The sequence below is a fragment of the Dipodomys spectabilis genome, unplaced genomic scaffold, assembly GCF_019054845.1.
Source record: "Dipodomys spectabilis isolate Male_0828 unplaced genomic scaffold, ASM1905484v1 ptg000107l, whole genome shotgun sequence".
Taxonomy (NCBI): domain Eukaryota; kingdom Metazoa; phylum Chordata; class Mammalia; order Rodentia; family Heteromyidae; genus Dipodomys; species Dipodomys spectabilis.
This window is the reverse complement of record NW_024870784.1, coordinates 7,437,580-7,463,712: the sequence shown is the minus strand read 5'-3', so window position 1 is coordinate 7,463,712 and position 26,133 is coordinate 7,437,580. Positions and strand designations below refer to the sequence as shown.

Below are 26,133 nucleotides of genomic sequence, written 5' to 3'. Positions count from 1 at the left end.
CAGGCTGGCAGTCGGACAGAATTCAGCTGCATTTAAATGTACTAGGAACAGCCAGCAATTAAAGACATAATACCATTTATAACCACTCCACGACTTAGTATAAACCTAGTAAAAAACATGAAGAGTTTACATGCTGAAACTCCAAAGCAATCATGAAAGAAATGGAAGTCGATACAAATAATGATCATATTGATCTTAGAATTCAACAGAGCAAAAAATACCAATTCTCCACAAATTGATATAATGAAATTTCTACCAAAATCTTGGCAACACTATTTTTTTTTGCAGACATGGACAAGATTGGTCTAACATTTATCAAGACAAATGGGCTGGAATGATTTTGAAAGAAGCGGAATGGGGGCAGTGAGCTTATGCGATTTAACACTACTAAGGAGCTGCGGTAATAAGGACTGGAGGCTGCTGTTGAAGGGCGGGAGTGTGCTCGCAGACACGAGCCGGCACAGTGGACTCACACCTGCAGTGTGCCTCACATACAGTTATTTATTTTTGGTGCTAGGTCTTGAACTCAGGGCCTTCAACTCTCACTTGACTTTTCTCTCAGGGCTGACCCTCTGCCTCTTGAGCCATACTTCCAACTCCAGCTTTTTGCTGGGTCAGTGGAGGTAAGAATTCTGATGGACTTTCCTACCTATGCTGGCTTCAAACTGTGATCCTCAGATCTCAGTTTGATACCTAGGGACATCACTGGTTTATCTGACTGAGGAACAAAGGCAAATGGATGAAGGAAAGAGAGTCTCTTCAACAAATGGTGCTGGAGCAACTGACGTTCACAAGCAGACAAACCTCACAATTTACATCAGTATCAGTGCAAGCCAGGCCAGTTAAAAAAAAACAAGGGAGAGGGGCTGGGAAGGTGGCTCAGTGGGAGAGCGCTTGCCTTGCATGCCTGAGGCCCTGGGTTCGATTCCTCAGCACCACATAAGCAAAAAGAAAAAAGCCGGAAGTGGCGTTGTGGCTCAAGTGGTAGAATGCTAGCCTTGAGCTGAAGAGCTGAGGGACAGCACCCAGGTCCAGAGTACAAGCCCCACGACCAGACCCCCAACCCCAACAAAACAAAACAAAACAAAACCAAGGGAGAGCTGGCCGCTCAGGCCTGTGATCGTAGCTGCTCAGGAGCCTGAGATCTGAGGATCACAGTTTGAAGTATGTGAGACTCTTCTCTCTAATTTACCACCAAAAAGCCAGAAGCGGTGCTGTGGCTCAAGAGGTAGAAGGACACCCTTGGGTGAGAACTAAGGGACAGTGCCAAGTCCCAGGACTGGCACCAAAAAAAAAAAAAAATCAATGCAAAGTAAATTATGGCTGCAACAAAACATTTACAGAAAATAAAACACCACGGGGGGCGGGGGATCGTCGGAATGTTAGGCAAAGACAGGAGTTCTTAGATGTAATACCAAAACCACAAACCACAAAAGGGGCAATGGGTAAATGGAACGCTCTCCTCTGGGAAAGATCCCTGAGGAGAATGAAAAGCAAGCTGTCGTCTGGGAGGAAATGTCTGCAAGGCATGTTTCTAACAACCTGGTGAATGCAGACGCAAAGATCACAACTCAGCGTTAGAAACAGCACCCGGGGCGGGTGGCTCACGTCTGTAATCCTAACTACTCAGGAAGAGGCTGAGATCTGAGGATAGGAGTGCAAAGCTGGAAGGGGCCACTGTGGCTCAAGTGTAGAATGCTTTCCTAGAGTGAAAGGGATAAGGGACGTCGCCCAAGCCCTGAATTCAAGTCCCAGTACCAACACACACACACAAGAGTAAAACAGGCAGGCACGACACAGCTTAGCACCTGGACCCAGAGCTTGCAGCAGTGAGAGCTGGAAGAGCCCCAAAGGGAAGTGAGCCCCACACTGAGCCCCGCCCCACGACGCCACTCAGCCGCAGGAAGACGCCAACAACGGCTGCAGAAAGCAGTCGTGCGCACTGCGGCATTCTGGGCAAAGGGAAGACAGCCAGTCCCCAAAGCTATTCTATGTGATTGCGTTCATGGAACTCTCTAGGGCAACAAATCAAGAGAAACAGATTCGTGGCTAGCAGGGGCTGCGGAGCTGTGGGAAATGGAGGGGGACACCAGCGGGATCCTGGCTGAGGATGCTCGGTGTCACGAGCCGGCTGTCCAGGCCCTGCAGGCCTGAGCTGCTACCACAGGAGCTGGGAAAAGGCCGCCCTGCACCAAAGAACAGTCTTCCTTTGGGCTTTTGGGGTAGAATTTCTTGGGCACTGCTAGGGTTTGAACTCAGGACCTAGCAATTGCTAGGCTGGGACTGTACCACGGATCCAAAGCGCTAGCCTTGTTTTTCACCGATTATTTTTAGGATGAGGGGTTGCTTTTGGCTTGGGTGTGAACTTGAGCCACGCTCTACTTTAGGCTTCCCGTTGTTGCTGGGGTACACGCAGGTGCCCTCAAGGAGAGTCTTGCAAACTCTTCTACCTGGGTTGACCTGGAGCCACAGTCCTCTCGATGTCAGCCTCTCCCGTCACTCAGGATGAGGGGCATGTGCTACTGAGCCCAGCCTGCAGGGATCACACTGAACTTTTCTGCCCAGTTGGCCTCACATTGGGATCCTCACAGTCAGCCTCCCAAGTAGATGGGAGTACAGGTGTGAGCCACCAGAGCTTGAATTTAATTTCCAGAGCTGGCAGTAATTATACCTCAAGCCACTCCATCCCACACTTCTGCCCAGGTCGGTGCCTGAAGCAAATGTTGGTAGCCTAGTTGGTGTAGCTATACCTCAGCTCACATACCACCGTACCCACGTCATCTGTGGAGACGGCCCAGAACCAGTCTTCACCTCCATTACCAACTGGTACTTCAGTGCAAAGCAGGCAGTGTGGGGCGAAGAGCTCCCAGCGCAAACCTCTGCGTTCCTCAGCAGAGGAAGGCTGGCCACCGCGGGTGTATCAGCACCGTCCTGAGCTGGTGTGTGCCTCCAGCGCTGGACCTCCTCCAGCGCCGTTCCTCCCAGTGGGCTTCAGAACTTACACGTGGGCTGCGGTGTGAGACCTCCGGGCTGCGCCAAGCCTGCCATCTTCTTCTTGTGGTCCTCACTGCCACTGCTGTCACAGGGAGCTATGCGTGGCTGGCACTACCTGGTGTCACCTTGCTTGTACTTCTGTCCTGGCTATAGGCACAGCTGACTGCAGGTTGAGCAGCCAGGATCCCATCTGCAATGCCCTGCAAGTGCTCACTTACTGTAATCGTGAATGCATATTAATTGGGCATATTAATGGTTTTACTGTGACACTTCTGTATCTGCATATTTTGTGGGCTGTGTGTGTGTGTCTGTGTGTGTGTGTATGTTGGTACTGGGGCTTGAACTCAGGGCCTGGGTGATGCCTCTTAGCTTTTTTTTTTTACTTCCAGCTTTTTGGTGGTTAGTTGGAGATAATTTAATTGGAGACTTGTCTGTCTGGGCTCATGTGAACTGCAAGCCTCGGATCTCAGCCTCCTGAGAAGCTGGGATGACAGGCCGAGCACCGGTGCCCAGCCTCACACATCCTCTGTGACCAGGCCATCCTCCTCACGCTCCGCTTGCCCTCCTCTTGCGCATCATCCGCCCCTTTTCACGCAGCACTTCTTTTAGTTTTAGGTGCTCTTTTAAAACTTGTTTTCATTTCTACAGATGAGCAAACCCTCTCAATGCTTGTCTTAATGCCCTGGAGTGCACTGCACCCTTGGGGAGGCTGAAAGCCGTGGCTCTGGGCCTTCTGGGCCCAGCACCTGTGTCAGCACACCTCCCATCGCCGCGGCTCCCATCGCCGCGGCTCCCATCGCCGCGGCTCCCATCGCTGTGCTGCTGCGGCTCCCATCGCTGCGGCTCCCATAGGCCATGGCTCCCATCAGCCGCGGCTCCCATCGCTGTGCTGCTGTAGCTCCCATCGCTGCGCCTCCCATCGGCCACGGCTCCCATCGCTGTGCTGCTGCGGCTCCCATCGCTGCGGCTCCCATAGGCCATGGCTCTCATCAGCCGCAGCTCCCGTTGCTGTGCTGCTGTAGCTCCCATCGCTGCGCCTCCCATAGGCCATGGCTCCCATCGCTGTGCTGCTGCGGCTCCCATCGCTGCGCCTCCCATCAGCCGCGGCTCCCATCGCTGTGCTGCTGCGGCTCCCATCGCTGCGCCTCCCATTGGCTGTGGCCTCCCATTGGCTGTGGCCTCCCATTGGCTGTGGCCTCCCATTGGCTGTGGCCTCCCATTGGCTGTGGCTCCCATCGCTGTGCTGCTGCGGCTCCCATCGCTGTGCTGCTGCGCCTCCCATCGCTACGCCTCCATCGCTACGCCTCCCATTGGCTGTGGCCTCCCATTGGCCGTGGCTCCCATCGCTGTGCTGCTGTGGCTCCCATCGCTGCGGCTCCCATTGGCCGTGGCTCCCATCGCTGTGCTGCTGCGGCTCCCATCGCTGCGCCTCTCATCACTGCGCATCCCATCGCTGCGCATCCCATTGGCTGCGGCTCCCATCATTGTGGCTCCCATCGGCCGTGGCTCCCATCGCTGCGCCTCCCATCGCTGCGCATCCCATTGGCTGCGGCTCCCATCGCTGCGCCTCCCATCGGCTCCTATGGGCCGCGCCGAGTCCTGCGCTGTGTTACTGCGGATGCTAGGGATTCTGTCGCCAATGAAATGTTTGGGTAGCTCTGAGAACAACCAGCAATAGGGGTAATGACAAGTCACAGTGGGACTTGACTGTGTCTTGGGGGTCCCTGTGGACCCTAAGGTTTGCTCAGAAGCGCAGGGGGAGAGAAGCAAGAGTCAGGAGAAAGGGGAAGCCAGCCATGCTGGCGCGGATGCACACAGAGGAAAACCAAGGGGGAGTGAGCCCAAGTCTGCAGGCCACTGGGGTTTTCTAAGGACTCTGCCCTGTGAGCACCATGCCACCCCGTGCAGCTCCCCCTCTGCAGGACACTTCGGGGGTCCTGTCCCTGACTTTGGGGGGCCTAGGGCTGTAGTGCAGGGCGTGGGGCCCCAGAGCAGCCAGCTCAGCATCGAGGGAGGAGATCCGCCCAGCTCAGCGGCGCTGGCAAGGGGCCTTGTCTGCCGTCTGTCCATCCTTCCCTAGCCTCAGCCAGATGGACTGCTGTAACCCTGCGGACACCTCAGGTGAGCTGGGTGGCGGTGTCTGCTTCCTCCTCCTATGATGAGCGCCCACAGGCGGTGCGGTGGTGGGCACGGCGCATGGGACAGTGGAGAGCCATTCTGAGACCACTTCCTTCCCACATGGGCTTGCATCAAGGGCCAAGCCCCCGCCCACTGGAACAGGCCCAGGGGTGGGGGCCACGGAGCCTTGGGGACCTGGGGTGGGAGCAGCTTGAGGGCCTTGGACTGGGTTCAGCTCCGGGGATGGCAGGCCAGGCACGTGCCTGCCGCGTAGCCAGGCAGGGAGACAGGGCAGAGGCCACCGCCTCTGCAGGGAACAGGTCACGGAATCTGCCCTGGCCTCGCCCACTTCTTCCAGGAATTGTTCCTGCCCAGCGCACTTGGCCCCATGGGTGGGGGCACAGGAAAGCCTAGCCTTTGGCTCCTCGCCTTTGCCAGCCAGCTGACTGGCAGCCTGCCCTCCTACCTGTACAATGCTCCCAGAGCTGCCCAGGAGCTCATCCCCTCCCCTGCTGGCAAAGCCCGCCTTCCTGCCCCGCCCACCCGGCACAGAAGGGAGGACAGCCCAGGGCCCTGGAGTGCGCACACCAAACCTCTGACCCGCAACAACAGCACAAGAAACCCCACACAGCTTGTGGGTGCCACTCCTGAGGCCCCGGGGCCTTGTGTCACACGGGTCTTAGACCATGCACAAGGTGCACTACACCTTGTGAGTCTTAAAGAGGCAGAGCGAACCAGGCTTTCCTTCTAGAAACATGCTATCCCCTCCATGCACGCTTCCCAGAGCGCTGTGAAATTGAAATCCAAGCCTCCTGGATTTCTGTTTTTCTTTTAACCTTTCATTAAGGAACACAGCCGCATTACTTGGCCCCAAAGACATAAATACCAAATAGGTCACCCAAATGGCAGAGGGGTGCATCGGCTCCACTCTGGTCCAGGCCCACCCCTGGGGGCCAGGCGCTGCCAGGGAGGAGCTGTCTGGCTTCCTTCCTGCGGTGGGTGGCCGTGTCACCAGCCCTCTTCCAAAAACAAGAAGGGCCGACTCACCTCCTGTCCCCCTCCGCTGGCGTGCGCTCTCTCTCTCATCCTCCAGTCATTTACAGTTTACTGTTTATGGACGTCATAAAATATATTCAGAAAGAGCAGGAGAACATTTCCTTTATAGCCCAAGAGCACAATAAAGTTAGATGATTAACTGGGTCCCCTTCTGGGTTCTTAAAGGCCCAGGACCCTTACCTGGCTCATCCTGCTAGGAAATCACACCCAGTAGCCAAAGGACTAGCCCAGATCCTGCCAGCCACTGAGCACAACACAGCCAGACACCAAGAACCCCAAGGTCCCTCGTGGAATTCTGGGGAGTGTTGTGACTGCCTGTTGATTCAAACTCAACGGCTTCAAGGGCGGCTCTGCATGGAGAAGTTTCCCTTTCATTCTTTTTTTTTTTTTTTTGTCAGTTGTGGGGCTTGAATTCTGGGCCTGGGCGCTATCCCTGCGTTCTTCAGCTCAAGGAGAGTGCTTACCACTTGAGCCACAGCGCTACTTCTTCCCCTTTCATTCTTGAGGAGGGGGGAGTTCATGCAGCTGACTTTAGACATGTGGGTATAACGTCTTCCTCCTCTCCTCCAAGGCAGAACAAGCTTCCGGGAAATCTGTGTCACAGACAGTGGCCCAGTGCACCTCTCCTGAGCAGTGCTTGTGCCTGGGTGCTGTTCCAAGGACTCAAGGTGACCCCTCACCACCTGCAGGGCGGAGGCGGTCAGAGAAGGTGGAGGGCAGCACCCTCGGCCCCTGCCCTCCTCCCGCTCCTGCTCTAGGGCTGTGAACGTGGGGTCACACAGCCTCAGTGGCCGAGGAGGAAATGGCGACATCTACCCTACAGACAACAAAGACTTCCCCGGGGCTCAGAAAGCGGTGCCGATGCGCTGCGGGGCTCTCTCAGCGGAATGTGAGTCCGGGAACCAGCAGCGGACTGGACACTGGGGTGGGCTTTGATCTACTGCCTGACGGCGGCACAGAAAACGGATGCCCGCAGACAGCCTGAATTTTCAGGAGGCCAAAGGGACTCCATTGCTTCACCTGATAGGTCTGGGGCTTTGGCCTGTGTCAAACAATCCCCACACGGCTCGTTCCAAAAAGAGCTGCACCAGGGTGAACTCTGAGCCAAGAAATACATATACTGCTGAGCGGAGGACGGGACGCTGGCACGGTCTAAGAAAGCCGGCCTCTCTTTTGAAAACCAAAGGCTTTACTGCATCAGCGGGCCTTGAATAGCACAGACTGTTGGAGACATAGAAGGAAAGCCCCACGTATGCCACAAACCAGAGTACTGTGAGCGACAGCTCGGGGGGGAGGGGAGAGAAAAGGAGAGAAAAAAAGGAATAACCATAATAATAATAGCGGTTGGAAGCATGGCTCAATTGGTAGAGCGCCAGCCAATGAGCAAAGCCCAAGGGGAATGGCGCGACAGTGCCAGGTGGTCAGAGAACATGGATATAGAGCAGAGCCCCAGACGAGGAGGTCTCGGGGCTCCAAGCTCAGTATCACCTTGCTCACGCAGCCGAGTCTAGTCCATGTCCGGGGCCCGAGCACACACCTCAGATGCCACCTGGGGGCGTGACTCTAGAGACCCACCCCAGCGAGGCATAGAAACGCAGTGTCACCCAGCTTTCCACCAGCCTGACTACACACCAAGAGAACCAGCATGCAAGGTTTATTTTAGGTCCTGGGTTTGGAGGCTTCCATCCATGGTGGTGTGGTCCTACGACCTCTGGGCCTGTGGCAAGGCAGACGTGCAGAGCCTCGGGGAGGAGGGGACTGCTAACGTCCTGGTGGCTGGGATAGGGAGAACAAGGGGCTGGGGTCCCAGTACCCCTCCAGGGCCACACCCCCAGAGCCTCCCTTCCTTCCTCTAGACCCACCTCCTAAAGGTTCCACCACTTGCCTAGAAATCCATTTGCTGGGAAGCTAAGCGCTCAATATACACACTTTTAGCTGCAACACAGAAGATCTAACCCTTGCCAGGCACCAGTGGCTCACACCTGTAATCCTAGCTACTCAGGAGGCTGAGATCTGATGATTGCAGTTCAAAGCCAGCTCAAGCAGGAAAGTCTGCGAGATACTTATCTCTAGTAAACCACCAGAAAACAGGACGTGGCACCATGGCTCAAGTGGTAGAGAACTAGCCTTGAGCTGAAGAGCTGAGGGACAGTGCCCAGGCTCAGAGTTCAGGCCCCATGACCAAAAAAACCAAAACCAAAACCAAAACCAATTGACTGACTGATAGATGGAAACCAGGAAGATGACCAAGTTGAGAGACTCTACAATGTGTTATTCATGATGTTGATGTACCATAAAAGCACAAGCATGCAAAGAAATGGGAAATGTGACCACAGGCCAAGGAAATCACCCAGTAGAAGTCTAGGTGAGCCAGAACCAAAGCCAAGAACTGAAATGAACACACTGAGACCCCAATATATCAACTGTAATAGGTCCAAGGACCTCAGCACCAGATGTTAGTAAAGGGCTAATGGATGTGGAATCTCAGGGGAGAAATCTACCGGTAACAATGCAGTAAAAATTTTAGGATTTAAAAACATAATAGCTCAAATAAGAAACTCATCGATGTGTTCACAGCAGTCTGGCCAGACACAACAGTCAATGCATGCTACTCCACCGGAAGAACAGGGAGAAACACAACCTAAAAACAGAAAGCGCAGAAGCCACACCCACCAGAGCTGGGTAAGAGCAAACTTCCAACACTTAGGACTTTCATCTCAGAAGAGCCCTGTGAAATACACTTAAAGAAGTGAATGATGGCCCTCTGCAGTGACTTCATCTTCTCAGAAGGCAGAGATTGGGAGCGCTGCAGCTCAAGCCAGCCCTGGGGGAAAGTTAGTGAAACCCCATCTCAACTTACAAACTGGATGTGGTGGTGTGTGTGCATCTGTTTGGAAGCTGGATGTGGTAGTGTGTATGTATCTGTTTGGTCTAGGCTGGCCTGGGAAGAAAATGCAAGGCTCCATTCAAGAAATTATGAGAGCAGGGCTGGGAAGGTGGCTCAGTGGTAGAGTGCTTGCCTTTGCATGCATGAGGCCCTGGGTTCGATTCCTCAGCACCACATAAAGAGAAAAAAAAGCTGGAAGTGGCACTGTGGTTCAAGTTGGTAGAGCGCAAGCCTTGAGCTGAAGAGCTGAGGGACAGCGCCCAGACCCAAAAGTACAGGCCCCACGACTGGCAAAAAAAAAAAAAAAAGAAATTATGAGAGCAAAAAGAGTGGCTGGAGGCATGATAGAGCACCTGCCTAGCAATACAGGCCCTGAGTTCAAGTCCCATTACTACCAGGAAAAAGATGGCTGAAAATGTAGCTAATTTATGGACCACGAAAACTCAAGGACCAGCAAAAGGGGCAGGCAGGCTGAGACCTGTCGTGGACAAGGCCCCGAAAAGAAGACCTCAGCCTCCCGGTTGCCGGTCACTGTGAAAGGAAAGCGGACTTTTCATCAGAAACAACAGAGGCCAGGAAAAAAAAAAAATTTAAATCAAACCTTAAACTTCTTAAAGAAAGAAAGCACCAAATTCTACACTCTGAACAATCCTTCCATGGAGGCAAATGAAGAGAGGAAGGCAGGCGAAGACAAGCAGAGGCTACCAGTCCCTGCCCAGACCTGCATGAAAGACAGGCTAAAAGCAAGAAGAAATTCTTCAGGCTGAAGAGAGCTCAAAACCACGGGAAGCTGCAGTGGGCAGGAAGAAATGAAGGCATCGGGAAGTGTACAGGCAGTGACTACAGTATTATCTTTAAGTCTTTTCATAATTTCTTTACAGAAAACTCAACTGGCTATTTAAAGCAAAACTTTCAGTATCTTCTGGGAATTAACAGGGCTGTAGATAGGCGAGGCATGAGACTGTGAGAAGGCAGATCGAGTCGGATTATACCATTCCCACTCTTCATTCAGCTTCTGCAAAGTAAACTGGCTCTTCCATAGGACTCAGTGACCGTGCCATTTGGTGTCTGGCTGGAGGTGAAGAATTCTGACCATACCTAATAGCAGCTTTAATCACAATTACCACAGCTCAGTTGCTAAAGAGCTGCCTTCAGTCAGTGAGTGGATGAAGAAGTTGGGACACACCCCACCGATGAATATTATTTAACACTAACAAGACTTGAATGGGCACAGAAGAACCGTGTGTGCGTACTGGGAGGAAGAAGCAGCTGCTGGGAAATGGCTACACAGGGACGTTCCAACCGTGTGACCCCAGACAGCGAACCGATGAGAGGCGGGGCTGAAGGGATGAGCAGCACTGCCAGAAACTGGGTTCATGACAGGGCCCTGGCTGGCCCCGACTCTGGGGCTCAGGAGATCCTCCTGTCTCAGCCTTCCGAGTGGGCAGGGATGGCAGGGGTGCCTGTCAGCATACCCAGGGCTGCCCAGGAGACTTGTTGGGCCGGTTGATGCTGTAATGGTGGTAGAAACCTACAGAACACACAGCGCCAAGAGCAAAGCCTGTGTGAACTGTGGGCTTTGGCTGGTGACGCATCCCTGCGGGGTCACTGGCTCTCAATGTGTGGGGCACCGTGGTGGCAGAGGCGGCCTGGGTGGTGGCAGAGGCGGCCTGAGTGGTGGCAGAGGCGGCCTGGGTGGTGACAGAGGTGGTCTGGGTGGTGACAGAGGCGGCCTGGGTGGTGACAGAGGTGGCGTGGGTGGTGGCAGAGGCGGCCTGGGTGGTGGCAGAGGCGGCCTGGGTGGTGGCAGAGGCGGCCTGGGTGGTGACAGAGGTGGCCTGGGTGGTGACAGAGGCGGCCTGGGTGGTGACAGAGGTGGTGTGGGTGGTGACAGAGGCGGCCTGGGTGGTGGCAGAGGTGGCGTGGGTGGTGACAGAGGTGGCCTGGGTGGTGACAGAGGTGGCCTGGGTGGTGACAGAGGTGGTGTGGGTGGTGACAGAGGCGGCCTGGGTGGTGGCAGAGGCGGCATGGGTGGTGGCAGAGGTGGCCTGGGTGGTGACAGAGGCGGCCTGGGTGGTGACAGAGGTGGTGTGGGTGGTGACAGAGGTGGCCTGGGTGGTGACAGAGGTGGCCTGGGTGGTGACAGAGGCCGCGTGGGTGGTGACAGAGGTGGTGTGGGTGGTGGCAGAGGTGGCGTGGGTGGTGGCAGAGGTGGTCTGGGTGGTGACAGAGGCGGCCTGGGTGGTGACAGAGGTGGTCTGGGTGGTGGCAGAGGTGGCCTGGGTGGTGGCAGAGGTGGCCTGGGTGGTGGCAGAGGTGGCCTGGGTGGTGGCAGAGGTGGCGTGGGTGGTGACAGAGGTGGCCTGGGTGGTGACAGAGGCGGCGTGGGTGGTGGCAGAGGCGGTGTGGGTGGTGGCAGAGGTGGCCTGGGTGGTGACAGAGGTGGCGTGGGTGGTGACAGAGGTGGTGTGGGTGGTGACAGAGGTGGCCTGGGTGGTGACAGAGGTGGCCTGGGTGGTGACAGAGGCCGCGTGGGTGGTGACAGAGGTGGTGTGGGTGGTGGCAGAGGTGGCGTGGGTGGTGGCAGAGGTGGTCTGGGTGGTGACAGAGGCGGCCTGGGTGGTGACAGAGGTGGTCTGGGTGGTGGCAGAGGTGGCCTGGGTGGTGGCAGAGGTGGCCTGGGTGGTGGCAGAGGTGGCCTGGGTGGTGGCAGAGGTGGCGTGGGTGGTGACAGAGGTGGCCTGGGTGGTGACAGAGGTGGCGTGGGTGGTGGCAGAGGCGGTGTGGGTGGTGGCAGAGGTGGCCTGGGTGGTGACAGAGGTGGCGTGGGTGGTGGCAGAGGTGGTCTGGGTGGTGGCAGAGGTGGTCTGGGTGGTGACAGAGGCGGCCTGGGTGGTGACAGAGGTGGCCTGGGTGGTGACAGAGGCCGCGTGGGTGGTGACAGAGGTGGTGTGGGTGGTGGCAGAGGTGGTCTGGGTGGTGACAGAGGTGGCGTGGGTGGTGACAGAGGTGGCGTGGGCGGTGACAGAGGTGGCCTGGGTGGTAGTACAGGTGGCCTGCGTGGTGACAGAGGTGGCGTGGGTGGTGGCAGAGGTGGCCTGGGTGGTGACAGAGGTGGCCTGGGCGGTGACAGAGGTGGCCTGGGTGGTAGCACAGGTGGCCTGCGTGGTGACAGAGGTGGTCTGGGTGGTGACAGAGGTGGCATGGGTGGTGACAGAGGTGGCCTGCGTGGCACCAGAGGCGGCGTGGGTGTAGCAGAGGCTGACTGGGTGTGGGAGAAACACACGGGGCTCGGGGCTTGGCACTCAATTTTGCTGTAAACATACACAGTCAAGTCTGTGAAACACTGAAATCCTTAGACCAACCAACTCAGAGCAACGCCAAGAGGCACGGCTGGCTGGGGCAGGAAGGAATGATGTGGAGTACAAAACTTTGTTCAAAGCTGGGCGCTGGTGGCTCCCGCCTGTAATCCTAGCTACTCAGGAGGCTGAGATGTGAGGATTATGGTTTGAAGCTAGCCCAGGTGGATGTCCATAAGATTCTTCTCTCAAAAAAGCCCGAAGTAGAGCTGTGGCTCAAGAGGTAGAGGACAGCCTTGAGAGAAAAAGCTAGGGACAGTGCCCAGGCCCTGAGCTCCAGCTCCAGCACTGTCACAACAAACAGAGCAAGCAATGGGACGCCACAGTGTGGATGGAGCCCAACGTTTTAAGCTGAAAACCCCCGAGCTGCTGGTGTCGGGTGGGCAGAGCTGAGGCCGCCTCCCGCCCGGCATAGCCGCTCTCGGAAACGACTTGGCGTTTCTGAAGAAGTGAGGCACAGGCCTGCCACGAGGGACCACACTCTCCTGCCCAGGTGTGCCCACAGGCTGAGCCCGCCAGGCCTGCCAGGGCTCTCATGAACATGCCAGCCATGTGGAAGTAACCAGTGACTATGGTAGACTTGGAAATCCCGAGGCTGGGCCAAGTGCTGGACACCAGGGAGCATTCCACGCTGGGGAACCCGAAGAGCTGGCAAAGTCCTAGACAGTTGGGCGAGGATGACGGAGGCTGGGCTGTGAGCGCTGTGTGGACTGCGTGGAGGAAGCAGCCTGGGGTGAGAGACACATTCCCTGTGTTGGTGGGGGAGATGACCGGACCTGTCCTTTCGCGAAACCTCCTCCCAACGCACCCGGGACATATACCTGTGCAGTCACTGCAGCTACACGCGTCTGGGTGCTGGCTTCTCTCAGGAACAGAGAGACCCACGAGGGCTGGATCATGCGCCAGCACCAACATCCGCTGCACCGAGGTCGCAGGCGGGACGGGGACACGGTGGCCCGGCATCGCTGCGTGCTAGCTCGTTTCAGTCTCGCCCTGCGGCCTGCTGAAGGCACTCAGAGCTGCTGGCTCTGCTGCTGGCTACAGTACCCCTAGGGGTGCGTGAACCCATCGTCCCAGAAACAGTTATTCTCCATTTGTACCCGGCATCCCACTGTGTTAAAAATAACGCAAGCCAACGATGACTAAGGCTGGGCTTATGGAGCTTAAAAGCCTTACGCAAGTGAAATCGCGCCAAATATAGAAAATATTAAGAAACATTATTATTTCTCACAACACATCTGTGCTCAAATTTCAAGCAGGAACTTAACTTTGCCGCACCCCCCAGCGCCTGCTGGTCTCTGGTTAGTTTTAGACCTTAGGAGGCATTCCTGCTCATTAACATCCTGCCATTCCTCAGCAATTTCATTCAGGCCATTCACTAATGCCCTGAGGTTACTTTAAATGACGGCCACCGTTTACCGAGGACTGGAGAAGTGGCCGTCCTTGCTGAGCGTTTTGCACAAACGACTTCATTTCTCTTCCTAGGAAGTGGAGAGTTCAACAGATTATACAGCTACAACAGTGACGGTGCGGGAAACCAGAAGGCTCCTTGTTATCCCTGACCTCTGACCTGGGAAACAGAATGGCAGCCAGGCTCAGGAGGGCCAGGCAGGCTGTGGCTTGGCCTGTGGGTTCCCCACACTCCCCAAGCTGGGCGCAGTGCTGGCAGATTGGAGGAGGAGCTGATGCTGAAGTTCAGCTCTGCTCAGGCTGAGGAGTCCACGTGGTGTCTTCGTGCCCTGAGAACACACAGGAGGCACAGCCCCCGAGGGCACACACTGCTGGCTACAGGCCCGGCTGCGGCAGGAACGCGGTGCCCTCTGATGGAGGAGGGACGGGCGGGGGGGGGGCTCCCTGTGGTGGGGGACACACAGCTCAGGGCTCACAACACCTGCCCCATGCTCACGCTGGCTTCTCACAGCTCTGTCCCACCGCTGTGGCCACCGTGGTGACCTGATGTTCAAATGTGGCTCAGGCGTGCGCCTCTGCCACGGGCTCAGGGCGGGCAGAAGGCCCATGGACAGCTGCACAGCCATTGGCTGTGGACGGCAGTGATGAATGTGAGAATTGGGAAACTTCTCAAGGATCCCTGCCGGAGTCAGAGCTGTCTTAGTCAAGTAAGAGTGATGAATGACTCCAAGACTGTCGAAGGAGTCAGCACCATTGATCTATGAGTCTGTCCCGTGTTTTTCATGGCTGGTATTACATTCATTAATAAAAGGGAAGAATAATCTAGCCACGGGATTATCATCCAGGACTAGTGGAAAAGAAAATAAGTTTGTCTTTGTTGTTGTTGGTACTGGAGTTTGAACTCTGGGCTCATGGCTGGCACTCTACTACTTCAGCCACATCTCTGCTTTTGTTTTTCTTTTTGGTTGGCTGACTGGAAATAACAATCTTATAGATTAGTCTCTCTGGGTTAGCTTTGAACCTTGACCTCAGATCTCAACCTCCTGAGTAGCTAGGATTATAGGCATAAGTCACCAGTGCCTAGCTTTGATCTATCTTTCTTTCTTTCTTTTCTTCCTTCCTTCCTACCTTTCTCTCTCTTTCTTTCTTCTCTTTCTTTCTTTCTTTCTTCTTTTTTTTTTGTTGGTCATGGGGCTTGAACTCTGAGCCTGGGTGCTGTCCCTGAGCCCTTCAACTCAACTCTACCACTTGAGCCACAGTGTCTGGTTTTCTGGTGGTTAATTGGAGAGAAGAGTCTCATGGACTTTCCTGCCCAGGCTGGTTTTGAACTGCGATCCTCAAATCTTAGCCTCCTGAGTAGCTAGGATGACAGGCGTGAGCCTCCGGCGCCACTGTAACAGGGCAGTTTTCTGAAAGAAGTTTGGAAACATGGAACTTCTATGTTCACAGAGGCTGGTACAGACGGGAGGTTCTTCCTTCCACGGCTCTTCCCAGCAGGGGATGTTTCTGGCTCCCAACGCCAAACTCTGCTTCGTGGTGCTGATGTGGACCTGGGTCAGGACTGGCCTGTTGTTCTTTCCAATGGGAAGTCATGTTCTGTGTGTGTGTGTGTGTGTGTGTGTATCTGTGAGAGAGAGAGAGAGAGAGAGAGAGAGAGAGAGAGATACTAGGGTTTGAACTTAGGGCTTGGGTGCTGTTCCTTCGTTTTTCACTCAAGTCTGGCATTCTACCACTTGTGCCACATCTCCACTTCTAGCATTTTCTTTCTTTTTCTTCTTGGTAGTGGTTAGTGGTGGTGAGTTTCATTAATTTTCTTGCCCATGCTGGCCTGGAACTGTGATCCTCAGATCTCAGCCCTCTGAGTAACAGGATTTATAGGAGCGAGCCACTGGTGCCCGGCAAAAGTCATGTTCTTGTAATACTCCGTTTTTGGAATAGTTAAGAATGGCACAGTCCGCTGGGACAGCAGAGGCCTCCCTGGAGCCGGAGCCTCTTCGAGGAGAGGTACGGGGAAAGGCCACCACAAGAGGTTGTGGAGCTGGGCCGGACGGCCACGGGCTGGCTGGTCTGGACTCCGGAGGTTCTTTTTTATTGCCACTGTAAATGTGGTGTGCAGGTTCAAGGGCAGGTCGGCTACCGACAGGCCCTCCTGCGGGCAACATGGCCGGCACGGCCAGCACACACTGCTAACCTTGAGAGCTCTGCAGAGGCCCCGGGAAGCAAGGCCCGGCACGTGGAGGCTGGAAGGCTGGGGCTGCGCACCCCACTCAGAGAATTAAGAATCCCTAGGAACCTGCTCTGAAGGGAAACAATGAAGGAAGAATGCCCTTTTCTGACTAGACTCCTGGATGATGGGGGCCTATTGGATGACTCTGTCTCCCCAAGAAATCCTAGAGTGCCGGCACATTGGAGGACCAAGGGTTCCCAGACACCCCCTAAGGGGACACCAGCCTGACTGGGAATGTAACTGGAAAGGAATCAGACCATGTGGGAGGTGTGGGTGTTGCCAGGGAAACCATAGTGCCTTCTTGCTGAAGAGTAATATAGTCTCACACACAGGCTGTCCTAGTGGACAGAACAGCTCCAGGCCCGCCGCGGGCCTCTCCCCTCGGTGACTTCTCTCTCTGAAGAGCACAGTCTTGTCCAGCAGCTGTGTCTGCAGCTGTGCATCACACCCCCCCCAGCTAATGCAGTGTGTGTGTGTGTGTGTGTGTGTGTGTGTGTGTGTCTCGGGCGGGGGTCGGGGGGAAGGCGGGGGCTTCAATCCCGTCCCCTCACCCCGTCCACTCCAGCCTTACCCCATCCCCTCGCCCCGTCCCCTCACCCCGTCCCCTCGCCCCGTCCCCTCACCCCGTCCCCTCGCCCCGTCCCCTCGCCCCGTCCACTCCAGCCTCACCCCGTCCCCTCACCCCGTCCCCTCACCCCGTCCACTCCAGCCTCACCCTGTCCACTCCAGCCTCACCCCGTCCACTCCAGCCTCACCCCGTCCCCTCACCCCGTCCCCTCACCCCGTCCCCTCACCCCGTCCACTCCAGCCTCACCCCGTCCCCTCACCCCGTCCCCTCACCCCGTCCCCTCACCCCGTCCCCTCACCCCGCCCCCTCACCCCCTGCACTCCAGCCTCACCCCGTCTCGCACTCCCCTGTGATCAGCAGTCCAGCCAAGTATACTCCATTTGTAAGAACCAGGAGAAAAACTGGTCAGCAGGGTTGAGTGAGATGTGACTAGCAGCCAGTGGTGTGAGCAGAATCATGAGTCTGCGATGTGTACAAAGGACATGGGACACACTGAGCACATATAGGAGAAGTCACACGGCAGGCCTAAGGCTGAAACACACAACACCAAGAATGAACACTTCACGCGCTAGATACTGAAACGGAAACACCACTGAGATTGAAAGCGCAATTTAAAAAAGTGTAAAAAAAAAAAGTCTGGAAAGGTAATGACACACCGTGTGAGGTGTGAAAGAGTAACACATTATCTTCCTTTCCAGTAATGAGAGCCACAAAGACAGGAAGAGGGAGCCGAGCAGATTCTCAAGGCTGATGAGAGGTAGGAGCCCCGAAGCCCTCAGAGGCCCCAGGAACCCCAAACAGATTAAAGACAAAAGCCCACATGACAGCACTCGCCGTCAATTCCTGGAAGCCAGTGATACGGCTCCAGCAGCCGAGGAACAGAGACACACGACAGACAAAGAAAGAACGAGATGCATGCCAGCCCTCCGCAGACGCGCACCAGCTGAGAGACAATGAGACACCGTCACACTAAAATCCTGCTGCCTGTGGACAGACGTCCCTCCAAGCCCGAGATGAATGACACCTTTGTTAGACAAACAACAGCTAGAGGATGAGTTGACAGCTGGAGCGCCAGCTCCGCACAGTACGAGGGCTTCAAGAAGAACCATAGCAAGCACGGAAGCCCAAGACAGACCTGTCAAGGCAGAAATCCTAACAATGCACTGTGGAGTTCCAACCCCACAGTGTGAAGAAAGCACCTGAACCAAACTTCCACCGGGCCGAGAGGGGGCCCTGCACCCCACGGGCACGCTGGGGTGAAACCAAGAACAACCACGAAGCAATAAAACACACAGCTCAGAAGCCAAGAGGGAAGGCGAAAACTGCATGAGAAAACACTCAGGATCCAAAAACGTGGGGAAAAGTGAAGACACAGAGAAATAAAAATAACAAACGGAACAAGTAAAAACCAGTAGAAGGACAGTAGATTGAAACCAACTCAATTTTTCTCCCACGTTACACACTAAAATTAACTGGGAATGAAGCAATCCTTTGGCCTGGGAGTGTGGCTCAACGGTAGAACCCTCCTAGGAGACCCAGGCCTTGGGTTTGATCCAAACACCATCAGATCAGCCAACCAATCGATCAATCAATGCATCAATCAATCAGTCATAGACCTAAGTGTACAAGCTAAAACCACGTAAGATGAAAAGCTCAATATCATCTAAGAACAAAATCAACAAGTTTGGTTAAAATTTAAAACTTCCGGTCACTGGAAGAGATCGGTAAGAAAGTGAAAAGGAAGTTGTGAACTGGGCTAAGTTTTTACAATGGAGATCTGACAAGGGGCGTGTACAGGGACAGGTACAACTTGAAAGCAACCTGCAGCCAGCGGGCATGGAAGGTTCAGACCCCACCTCATGAAAGAGGACTGGTGAGTGGCCAGTAGATGCCTTAGTGGTACAGTCACTGGTGGCTAGGGGACCACGAGTTCAAACCACACCGAACTCTACTGCACACCCATTAATGTGATTGAAAATGACTGGCAGTGCCAGGCGCCGGGAGAGGAGGAGTGGGTGTGTGAAATGGCACAGCACCTTGGGAAAGTAGCTGGCAGTTTCTGATAAGGTCAAACACACCTTCACCACCTGACTCAGCCACCCACCTCGACGCATTTGTGAACATTACTGCACACAGCAATCTTACTATAGAGAAGCCTGCAAACCAGAAGCAACCGGAACACTCACCCTCAAATGCAAGTAAAACGCCATGGAGTAGGGTGCATCGAAGTGCAAGAAAAAGGAGTCAATCACTGAAGCATGTGACAACACGGGCAAGCATCAAACCACCGAGCCAAAAAAAGAGGAGAAATACAGCCTATGTAATTTCCTTCGTAATAAATGACCCTTTATTTGGTCACTGGGGTTGCACTTAGGGTTTTGTGCATGTTAGGCAGGTACTCTACCACTTGAGCTAGGCCTCTAGCCCTTCTTGCCCTGGTTATTTTTGAGACAGGGTCTCCCTTTTTTACTCAGGCCAGCTTGAACCATGATCCTCTGTTTTTGTTTCCCACCATCGTTGGGATGACAATTGTATACTTTCTTTTTGGCTTGAGGCTGGCTTTAAACTTTGATCCTTCACCTCCCAAGTAGCTAGGATTACAGGCAGGAGGCACTGGTGCCTAGCTTATGTGAACTCCTTGAAAAGGGGGGGGTCTAATCAGCGGGACCCGAAGGCAGATGGCTGCACAGACAGACTGCAAGGGGCGTGAAGAGGTTTTTGAGGTGGTGTCGGCATTCTGTATTTGGAGTTTGGTGACACGGACAGGCACACATATCCATTTAAGTGGGAACACCTCATTGTGCATAAATCCTACCTTGATAAGAGCAAGTTAACAATCCAAAAGGAAATAACAACCCTAGCACAATAACGTGTCTGACAGGTGAGGCACGCTGAGAATGCAGTGGGCTGCTTGCAGCTCCCAGAGAATAGGGCGGTGCTGGGCCCAGGGAGACCCCCGACCCCCTCCCAAGTCTCAGGGTCAGGCAGGACTCAAGAGCATCCCCACGGTCACGCAAAGTATCAGACTAGGAAACAGCAGCAGGCTGCAGGGTGGGAGGCTTAATGTGTCTATTCCACTGGGGGGAGGGGGCAGGGTCGGAGGCTTAATGTGTCTATTCCACTGGGGGGAGGGGGCAGGGTCAGAGGCTTAATGTGTCTATTCCACTGGGGGGGGGGGCAGGGTCAGAGGCTTAATGTGTCTATTCCACTGGGGGGGGGGCAGGGTCAGAGGCTTAATGTGTCTATTCCACTGAGGGGAGGGGGCAGGGTCAGAGGCTTAATGTGTCTATTCCACTGAGGGGGGGGGGGTGGAGCTTGAACTACCTTTTGTTTTCATTTCATTAAAAAACAAATGACAAGGCCTTACCAGACAGCTGTTTCACGGCCACTGGCCTCACTTTGTAGGGAGTTCTGCAAAGAGAGAGAGAGGGCCGTGAGACACTGTCAGACACGGCGTCTGCCTGCGGAGATAAGCCGAAGCCAGCAAGAATTAGAGCTCAGGAGAGCCCTCCCTCCTGCCCCCCTTCCCCCTCCCTCTCCCCCTCCCTCCTTCCTTCCCCATTCCTTCCTTGTGCTGGGGATGGAACCCAGGGCTTTGTGTGTGAAAGCATATTCACTACCACCCAGTCCTATTATTAAAACGGTCCATTTCCCTTATAACACTCCTATTTGGCTGATGGAACAAGTTATTATTATTATTGTCATTGTCACATCTACCAATCAAAGGTGTGGAGCCGAGGTTCAACCAGCAGCATTCGGCACTGTTGCGAGACCCCCACACACACATGCTGTGAGGCTCACGGCCCAGCAAGCCACGTATCAGCGGCAGACAAAAGGCCACTGTCGCTGATGCAGGGACCGCTGGCCAGGAGCTGCGCCGGGACCCTCAGGTCAGTGGAAGCTGGGGGAGGCCCAGAGGCCAGCCATGCCAGCAGGGTTCACAGCAGGGCGCGCACACGAGGCCTCCTTGGAGAGATGCTTTTACCCAGGAGTTTAGCAAAATTAAACCCGAGAGCTGCAGGGCTCCGGGAGGCGACGCGCACGGGCCAAGCTTACAAGCAGTCCAGCAGCGCAAGCGGAGTTTCCCACACGCGCTCGTGTTGTACAGAGGAGGCTCTCAGGGCACAGAGCGACGTAGAACACGCAAGCCTTCACCCTGGCGAGGGAGCGCGGGACAGCAGAGCCGGGACTCCGTCGGAGGTCTCGCCCGGGCCCTCCCCTAGCTCATCGTCCCTTCTCCACAGGTGCGGGTGATCCACACGCGTCCCCAGTCCCGGGCCCTCCACATTCACACCAGCGTGACAGCTCAGCACCAACACCTGGCTTCTCCTCTTGGGCTGGCACAGGCGGCATCCGCAGCGCTAAGACCGGAGAGCCCCGTGGTCCTTCGGGAGGTGACTGGGCTTGGACAAGGTCACGAGGGTGGAATTTGTGTCCTTCTAAGTGGACCACAGGACCAGTGTATCCTCTCGCTCTCCTCTCCCTCCCCCCTCTGCTCCTCTCCCCCTTTCCTTCACCCCTTCCCTCTGCTTGTGGGAGGCTGAGAGACAGCTGCTCTCAAGCCAGGAAGGGCCTCCTTGGAACTGGACCGTGCTAGCCCCCCGATTTCTTACTTCCAGCCTGCAGAAGGCCTCCGTGTGAGGTTGGGTTAGAGTAGACGCCCTGTGTGTCTCCTTCAGTTATTTAAAAGATGAAGACAAATGAGTTCAGATCCTAAGGGTGTCCCTGAAGGAAGAGTGAGCTGGATTCTGCAACAATAAGGCAGGGCAAATCTGAGTGACACCCACAGACTGTGAACAGCAACCCATAAAGAATAAGAACAAAACTGCATGGCGATGTGAAGGTGGGCACACACTTCCACGGTGACCTCTGACCTCCCGCACGCGTGCGAATCCTACTCTCCTAGAAGACAGAGAAGTGAGCTGACCATGCGCCTCCCCACCCATCCCTCGCTCTCCCCCGAGGCCGGGCCGGCCAGGTGGGCTTCGTTCCTTGGAAGGGACTGTCAGACGTGGCGTCTGGGTCCTGGGGACCAGACAGGCATGCCGGGAGGGCCCTCGTGAGCTTGAAGTGTCCACAGCGACCCACGGCCAGAAGCCGGGGGAGGTCTGGCCGGTGCGCACAGCCACGCTGGACTTTGGCCCAGGCCGGGTCTAACCACGAGGCCTCCACTGCCATCTTCACGCAGAACACAGGTTGGGAGTCCAGAGCGAGGGATGGTGAGGGGAGAGCCGGCTCTGTCCCCTCCTCCGCCCTCCCTCCCACTCCTCAGAACCTCCGCTCCAGGCAGGGCAGCGGCAGGAGGGAAGGACCCAGGATTCTGCAGGGCAGCAGGAGGCAGGTACGCTCTCCTCTTCAAAGGGGCCAAAAGGCTTTTCTTTCTCCTCCTCTTCTTCTTGTCTTCAGGACAGTGACAGGGGAGAGGAGGGCCAGGTGGTAGGGAGATGGAGGGTGGCCTCCATCTTGGAGCAGGGGCACAGAGCCCGTGGACACAAGGACTCTTCAGCTGCTATACGCGGTGACTGCGGGCTGTCCCAATGGCACCATTCCCGCTCGAGCGCCCAAAGAATGTTCCACCGGCTGTGCGGGACCGCAGGACAGAACCACTGAGCATGGCACGCCGGAATAGGTGTGGAACTGGACACCAGCCCCTCAGCAAAGTCCAGGCAGCTGTGGAACCTTCCAGGTCCTTGGGCCAGTGCTCCCGGGGCTGCATCGTGTACTTGCTCAAGATTAGGCTTGGCTCCTGGTTCCCCAATGCCCTGGGCACTGAACCTGGTGACGCTTCCCAAGCCTTGGCCTGGCTCCACACACGCTCCTCTCCACCCAGACGGAGCTACACCTTCATCGTTCTCTTCTCCACATCACACGTGCAAAGCCCTCCCCACCCTGGAGGGACCGACTGGCCTTGGCCCTGCAGCCCGTGGCTTTCTCCTGGCCCTGTAGCCCGTGGCTTTCTCCTGGCTCTGTAGCCCGTGGCTTTCTCCTGGCTCTGTAGCCCGTGGCTTTCTCCTGGCCCTGCAGCCCGTGGCTTTCTTCTGGCTCTGTAGCCCGTGGCTTTCTCCTGGCCCTGCAGCCCGTGGCTTTCTCTGCAGCCTGAGAGCCTGTGCTCTGGTCCTGGTGTCCGGGAGGCAGCTGTGCTAAGCGAGGGGGCGGTGGCGAGGCCTTCCATGCCAGCGGTCACCTGCGTGACGTCACGCTGGTCCTGTATGTTCTACCACGAGCCCCGGCTTCTCTCATGCTCTGCACGCACCTGTCACACACGTGTTTCAGTGGCAGACATGGAAGAGAAGGGCGAAGTCCGAGCATCAGCTCCGTGCACCGGACCTGACAGTGCAGGGCCTTTCTGAGGAGGAACCCACAGCACTATCTGAACAGTGGGCCACCAGGGCTGGGGGTTGTCAGTGACGTAGTTAGTGATGGCAGATGCTAATCAGCTTGTGGTCCTCCAACTTTCTTCAACACTCCAGACTATTTCACACATGGTCTGAGTGATCTGAACACTTTCCTGGCTCTACCCCAATATCCTGGGAAGGGGGTAGACTCTTCGGGGTTCCTGGCTGGAGGAGTGGCCCCTTGACCAGCAGGGCAGAGTGGAGACACAGGGTGGAGAGGTGGCCAGGTGTGGACGCTGAGGTGGCGTGTGTGCAAGCTGGCAGGCCCGGGACCGGTCTGAGGAGATGGATCTGGACCAGACCATCACCACGCGAGGCCCGGACCACGTCCAGCGGCCAGCAGAACACAGGGAGCCCTGGGCTGTGGAGCGGCATGTGGAAGCCGGGCAGGGCTGGAGGGAGAGCAGGGCTGCGGCAAGCTGTCATCTGAGTTGGGGTTGGCTGTGCGATGTGGAGGAAGGTGCAGAGGCAGAAAGCGCTTGGTGTGGGCAGCAGAGGCGCTGGCTTTGAGATGGGGGTCGGGGAGGAGCTGCATGGCGTGAGGCTGTAGAAGATCCATGGGGAACCCCCCCCCCCAGGGGCCTCCCACAGAGCGGGATGCAGGAGAGAAGTCAGCAGCCCTCGGGGCTGGAGAAGCCGCAGCGCTGTCTGTGAGTGGAACGCTGGGAAGACTCCAGGTGTCGGAGGACGGGCACTGGACGGCAGAGCCCCTCCCCTCCTCGGCCACAGGCCGGGAAGGAGGAGGTGACCACGTCCAAGCTGAGTGACTGCGAGATCTCCAGAGGGGAGGAAAAGTACAGAGCTGGCAGGGGACTACGGGGGGTGGGGGTGGGCGGGGAGGGTGTTGTGGCTTCCCGCTCTTTCCAAGAAGCATCCAGCCAGGACCGGCAGATAGCCAGGAGTTCCGGGCACACACCTGGGGCACAGAGTGATTTTCAAGCATTCCCCGTCCTCATACCATGCTTCTCACTCCCGAAGGCATGCCGGGGCCCCTTGCAGAGCTTAAAATAAAATCTCTTAAAAATCTGGGTTAATGGGTCTGAGGATGGATCTGGCACCTGCCAGGCCCACTTAGAGAGCCGGAGGCTTTAATGCGCAGCGGGCCGGAGCTGGCCTGGTTTGCGCGGAGCAGTGCGAATACAGGGGAAGATGCCCGGCTTTGATCCTTGGCAGGCACCAGTCCCGGAGGGCACGTCCATGGAAACGGGGCCGGGCAATGTCCCAGCCCCACAGGTCCCCACGCGAGCGGGACCTGGAGGGACCCCTGAGGGGCCAGCCCACTGACACCTCCCTCCCACCACACAGTGAGGACGTTGGGTGGCCGCAGGAAGGGGAGATGGTGGCGGGACCCCCGGGGGTCGCCAGGAGGGAGACTCAGAAGGAGAGGAAGGTGTGAGGGCAAACATGGAGAACAGAGGTAGGCAGAAGTGGTGGAGAACCTGAGAGTTTCAAAACAGAATGGAGTGAGGGCACGGGCAGGGAGGCCCCGGGGAAGGAGGGCAGACAAAAGCCCCTTGGGGAAGAAGAACAAAGCTCTGCTGACCTTGGGCTGGTGCCCCAGGGTCTCCTGGGAACCTAGGCCAGCAACTGGGGGGTGGGAAGAGCAGGAGGGGCACTCTCACTCTCTGGGCGCCGCGCTGGGGGCCGTCCTGGTGCCAGCTCAGAGCCGAGGAGAGCCACGCTCAGGTCGGCCCACTCCCATTTGGGCCCAGACAAGTGTGTCCCTCCCTCGTGTCAGCAGACAAGATCACTCACTCCCCAGTGAGGAAGACTGGCACGGAATTAAGTGCCGGACAGCGTGACGCGAGCCACGAGCATGCCGATGGCCGGTGGCTGAGTCCGGTTCACTCAGGATGTCGGCGGCAGCCACCGTGCGCCTCCTTTCGGAGGTGGAGTGGTGAGCAAGGCCGAAGTCCCCGACGAGGTCTCAGCCCGGCGGGCGGGCGGGCGGGGAGAGGTATGGAATGAGTAAGGAGACCAGGCCAGAGGGCGTACGCGGCGGTGTGGCAGCAGCCTCAGTGGCCGGGGCCGAGGCAGTGACGCAGAGGGGCACAGGAGCAGGGGGAAGGCCACGAGGCGGCTGGAGCAGGAGGGGGGCCTGCTGGGGAGGCAGCCAGATCCCGCACCAGCACGCATGGCCTGCTCCAGGTACGTGTAACGACAGACAACATCTAACCGACCCCAAACCCTGCGTCCTCCCTGCATGGCCCCACCGCGCAATACCTGCCCCTGGTGTCCGCCACGACCACCTGCGCCATCCCGTGCCCTCACACCCTCTGCCCCGCCTCTCTCTATCAGAGGCACTTAACTCTGCCTCCCTGGGGCTCACAGGGCCTTTGCCTGGCGCCTGACTCCTTTGCTCATCAAGTCGCGTGGAGCTGTGGCCCCATTTGTTCCTGCATAGCAAACTGTCTTCCTGGGATTCGGGGAAACAGGGTTGGGGTGGCTCAGAGACCCCGCTCACTGTGACAGGTGCTGGCTGGAGATGATCGATCTCCGAGGAGGTCATTTTATCCCCTACGGGTGTCAGGGCATCCTGATGCACCACCCCTCCGGGAGGAGGCCACAGGCAGGGCTGAGCTGGCACCGCCCTCACCGGAGGCTCTGGGGAGCCAATAAGCAATGTGCCTCTGAGGAGTTTGGAGGACAGTGGCTGGGACAGGGTGAGAGGGGAGGGGCACGGCAGTGGGGGAGGAGCTAACAGTGTCAGCCATGACCACGACCCCAGGGCCTCACTGACAGGAGGAAGGAAAAAAGGTCCCCTGTCCCAGGGGGAGGAGCTCCTCCAAGGCTTAGGCAGAGATCACAGCCAAAATACGTCACTGCGGTCACTAAGCAGCCACAGGACCTGTGGACAGCTGCCTGGCACAAGCTCTCCTGTGGGCTGGGGCTGGTGATGGGCCCACTGGCAGGCTGACCTTCTCGTCCTTCCCATTCAGCCCCTTTCCTTCCATACACAGAGCGTCCCAGATGAGCCTCGAGGAGGACAGCCCTCATGTCCCCTGTGGGCCTGCTTAGGGCTTCTCCTGTGGCCCTTTCTACACTGAATGCAGAGACCTTGGTGCGTGGTGCTATTGACTCCCCTTCCTCAGTTTTCCCATTCATACCCCTCCTCCTCA

The 26,133-nt window shown here is 56.5% G+C and overlaps 1 protein-coding gene across 5 annotated transcripts in view; it reads right to left on the bottom strand.

Moving 5' to 3' along the window:
- Positions 1-26,133, bottom strand: part of Pde9a (phosphodiesterase 9A) — a 77,639-nt gene that overhangs the window by 29,436 nt on the left and 22,070 nt on the right. For 4 of the 5 annotated variants that reach the window (XM_042687346.1, XM_042687344.1, XM_042687345.1 and 1 more), the window contains exon 4: positions 19,987-20,030. In XM_042687346.1, the coding sequence (XP_042543280.1) occupies positions 19,987-20,030 (44 nt within the window). Of the gene's footprint in view, positions 1-6,159; positions 6,179-19,986; positions 20,031-26,133 lie in introns of those variants that run through there. The other variant, XM_042687348.1, reaches the window with a different exon arrangement.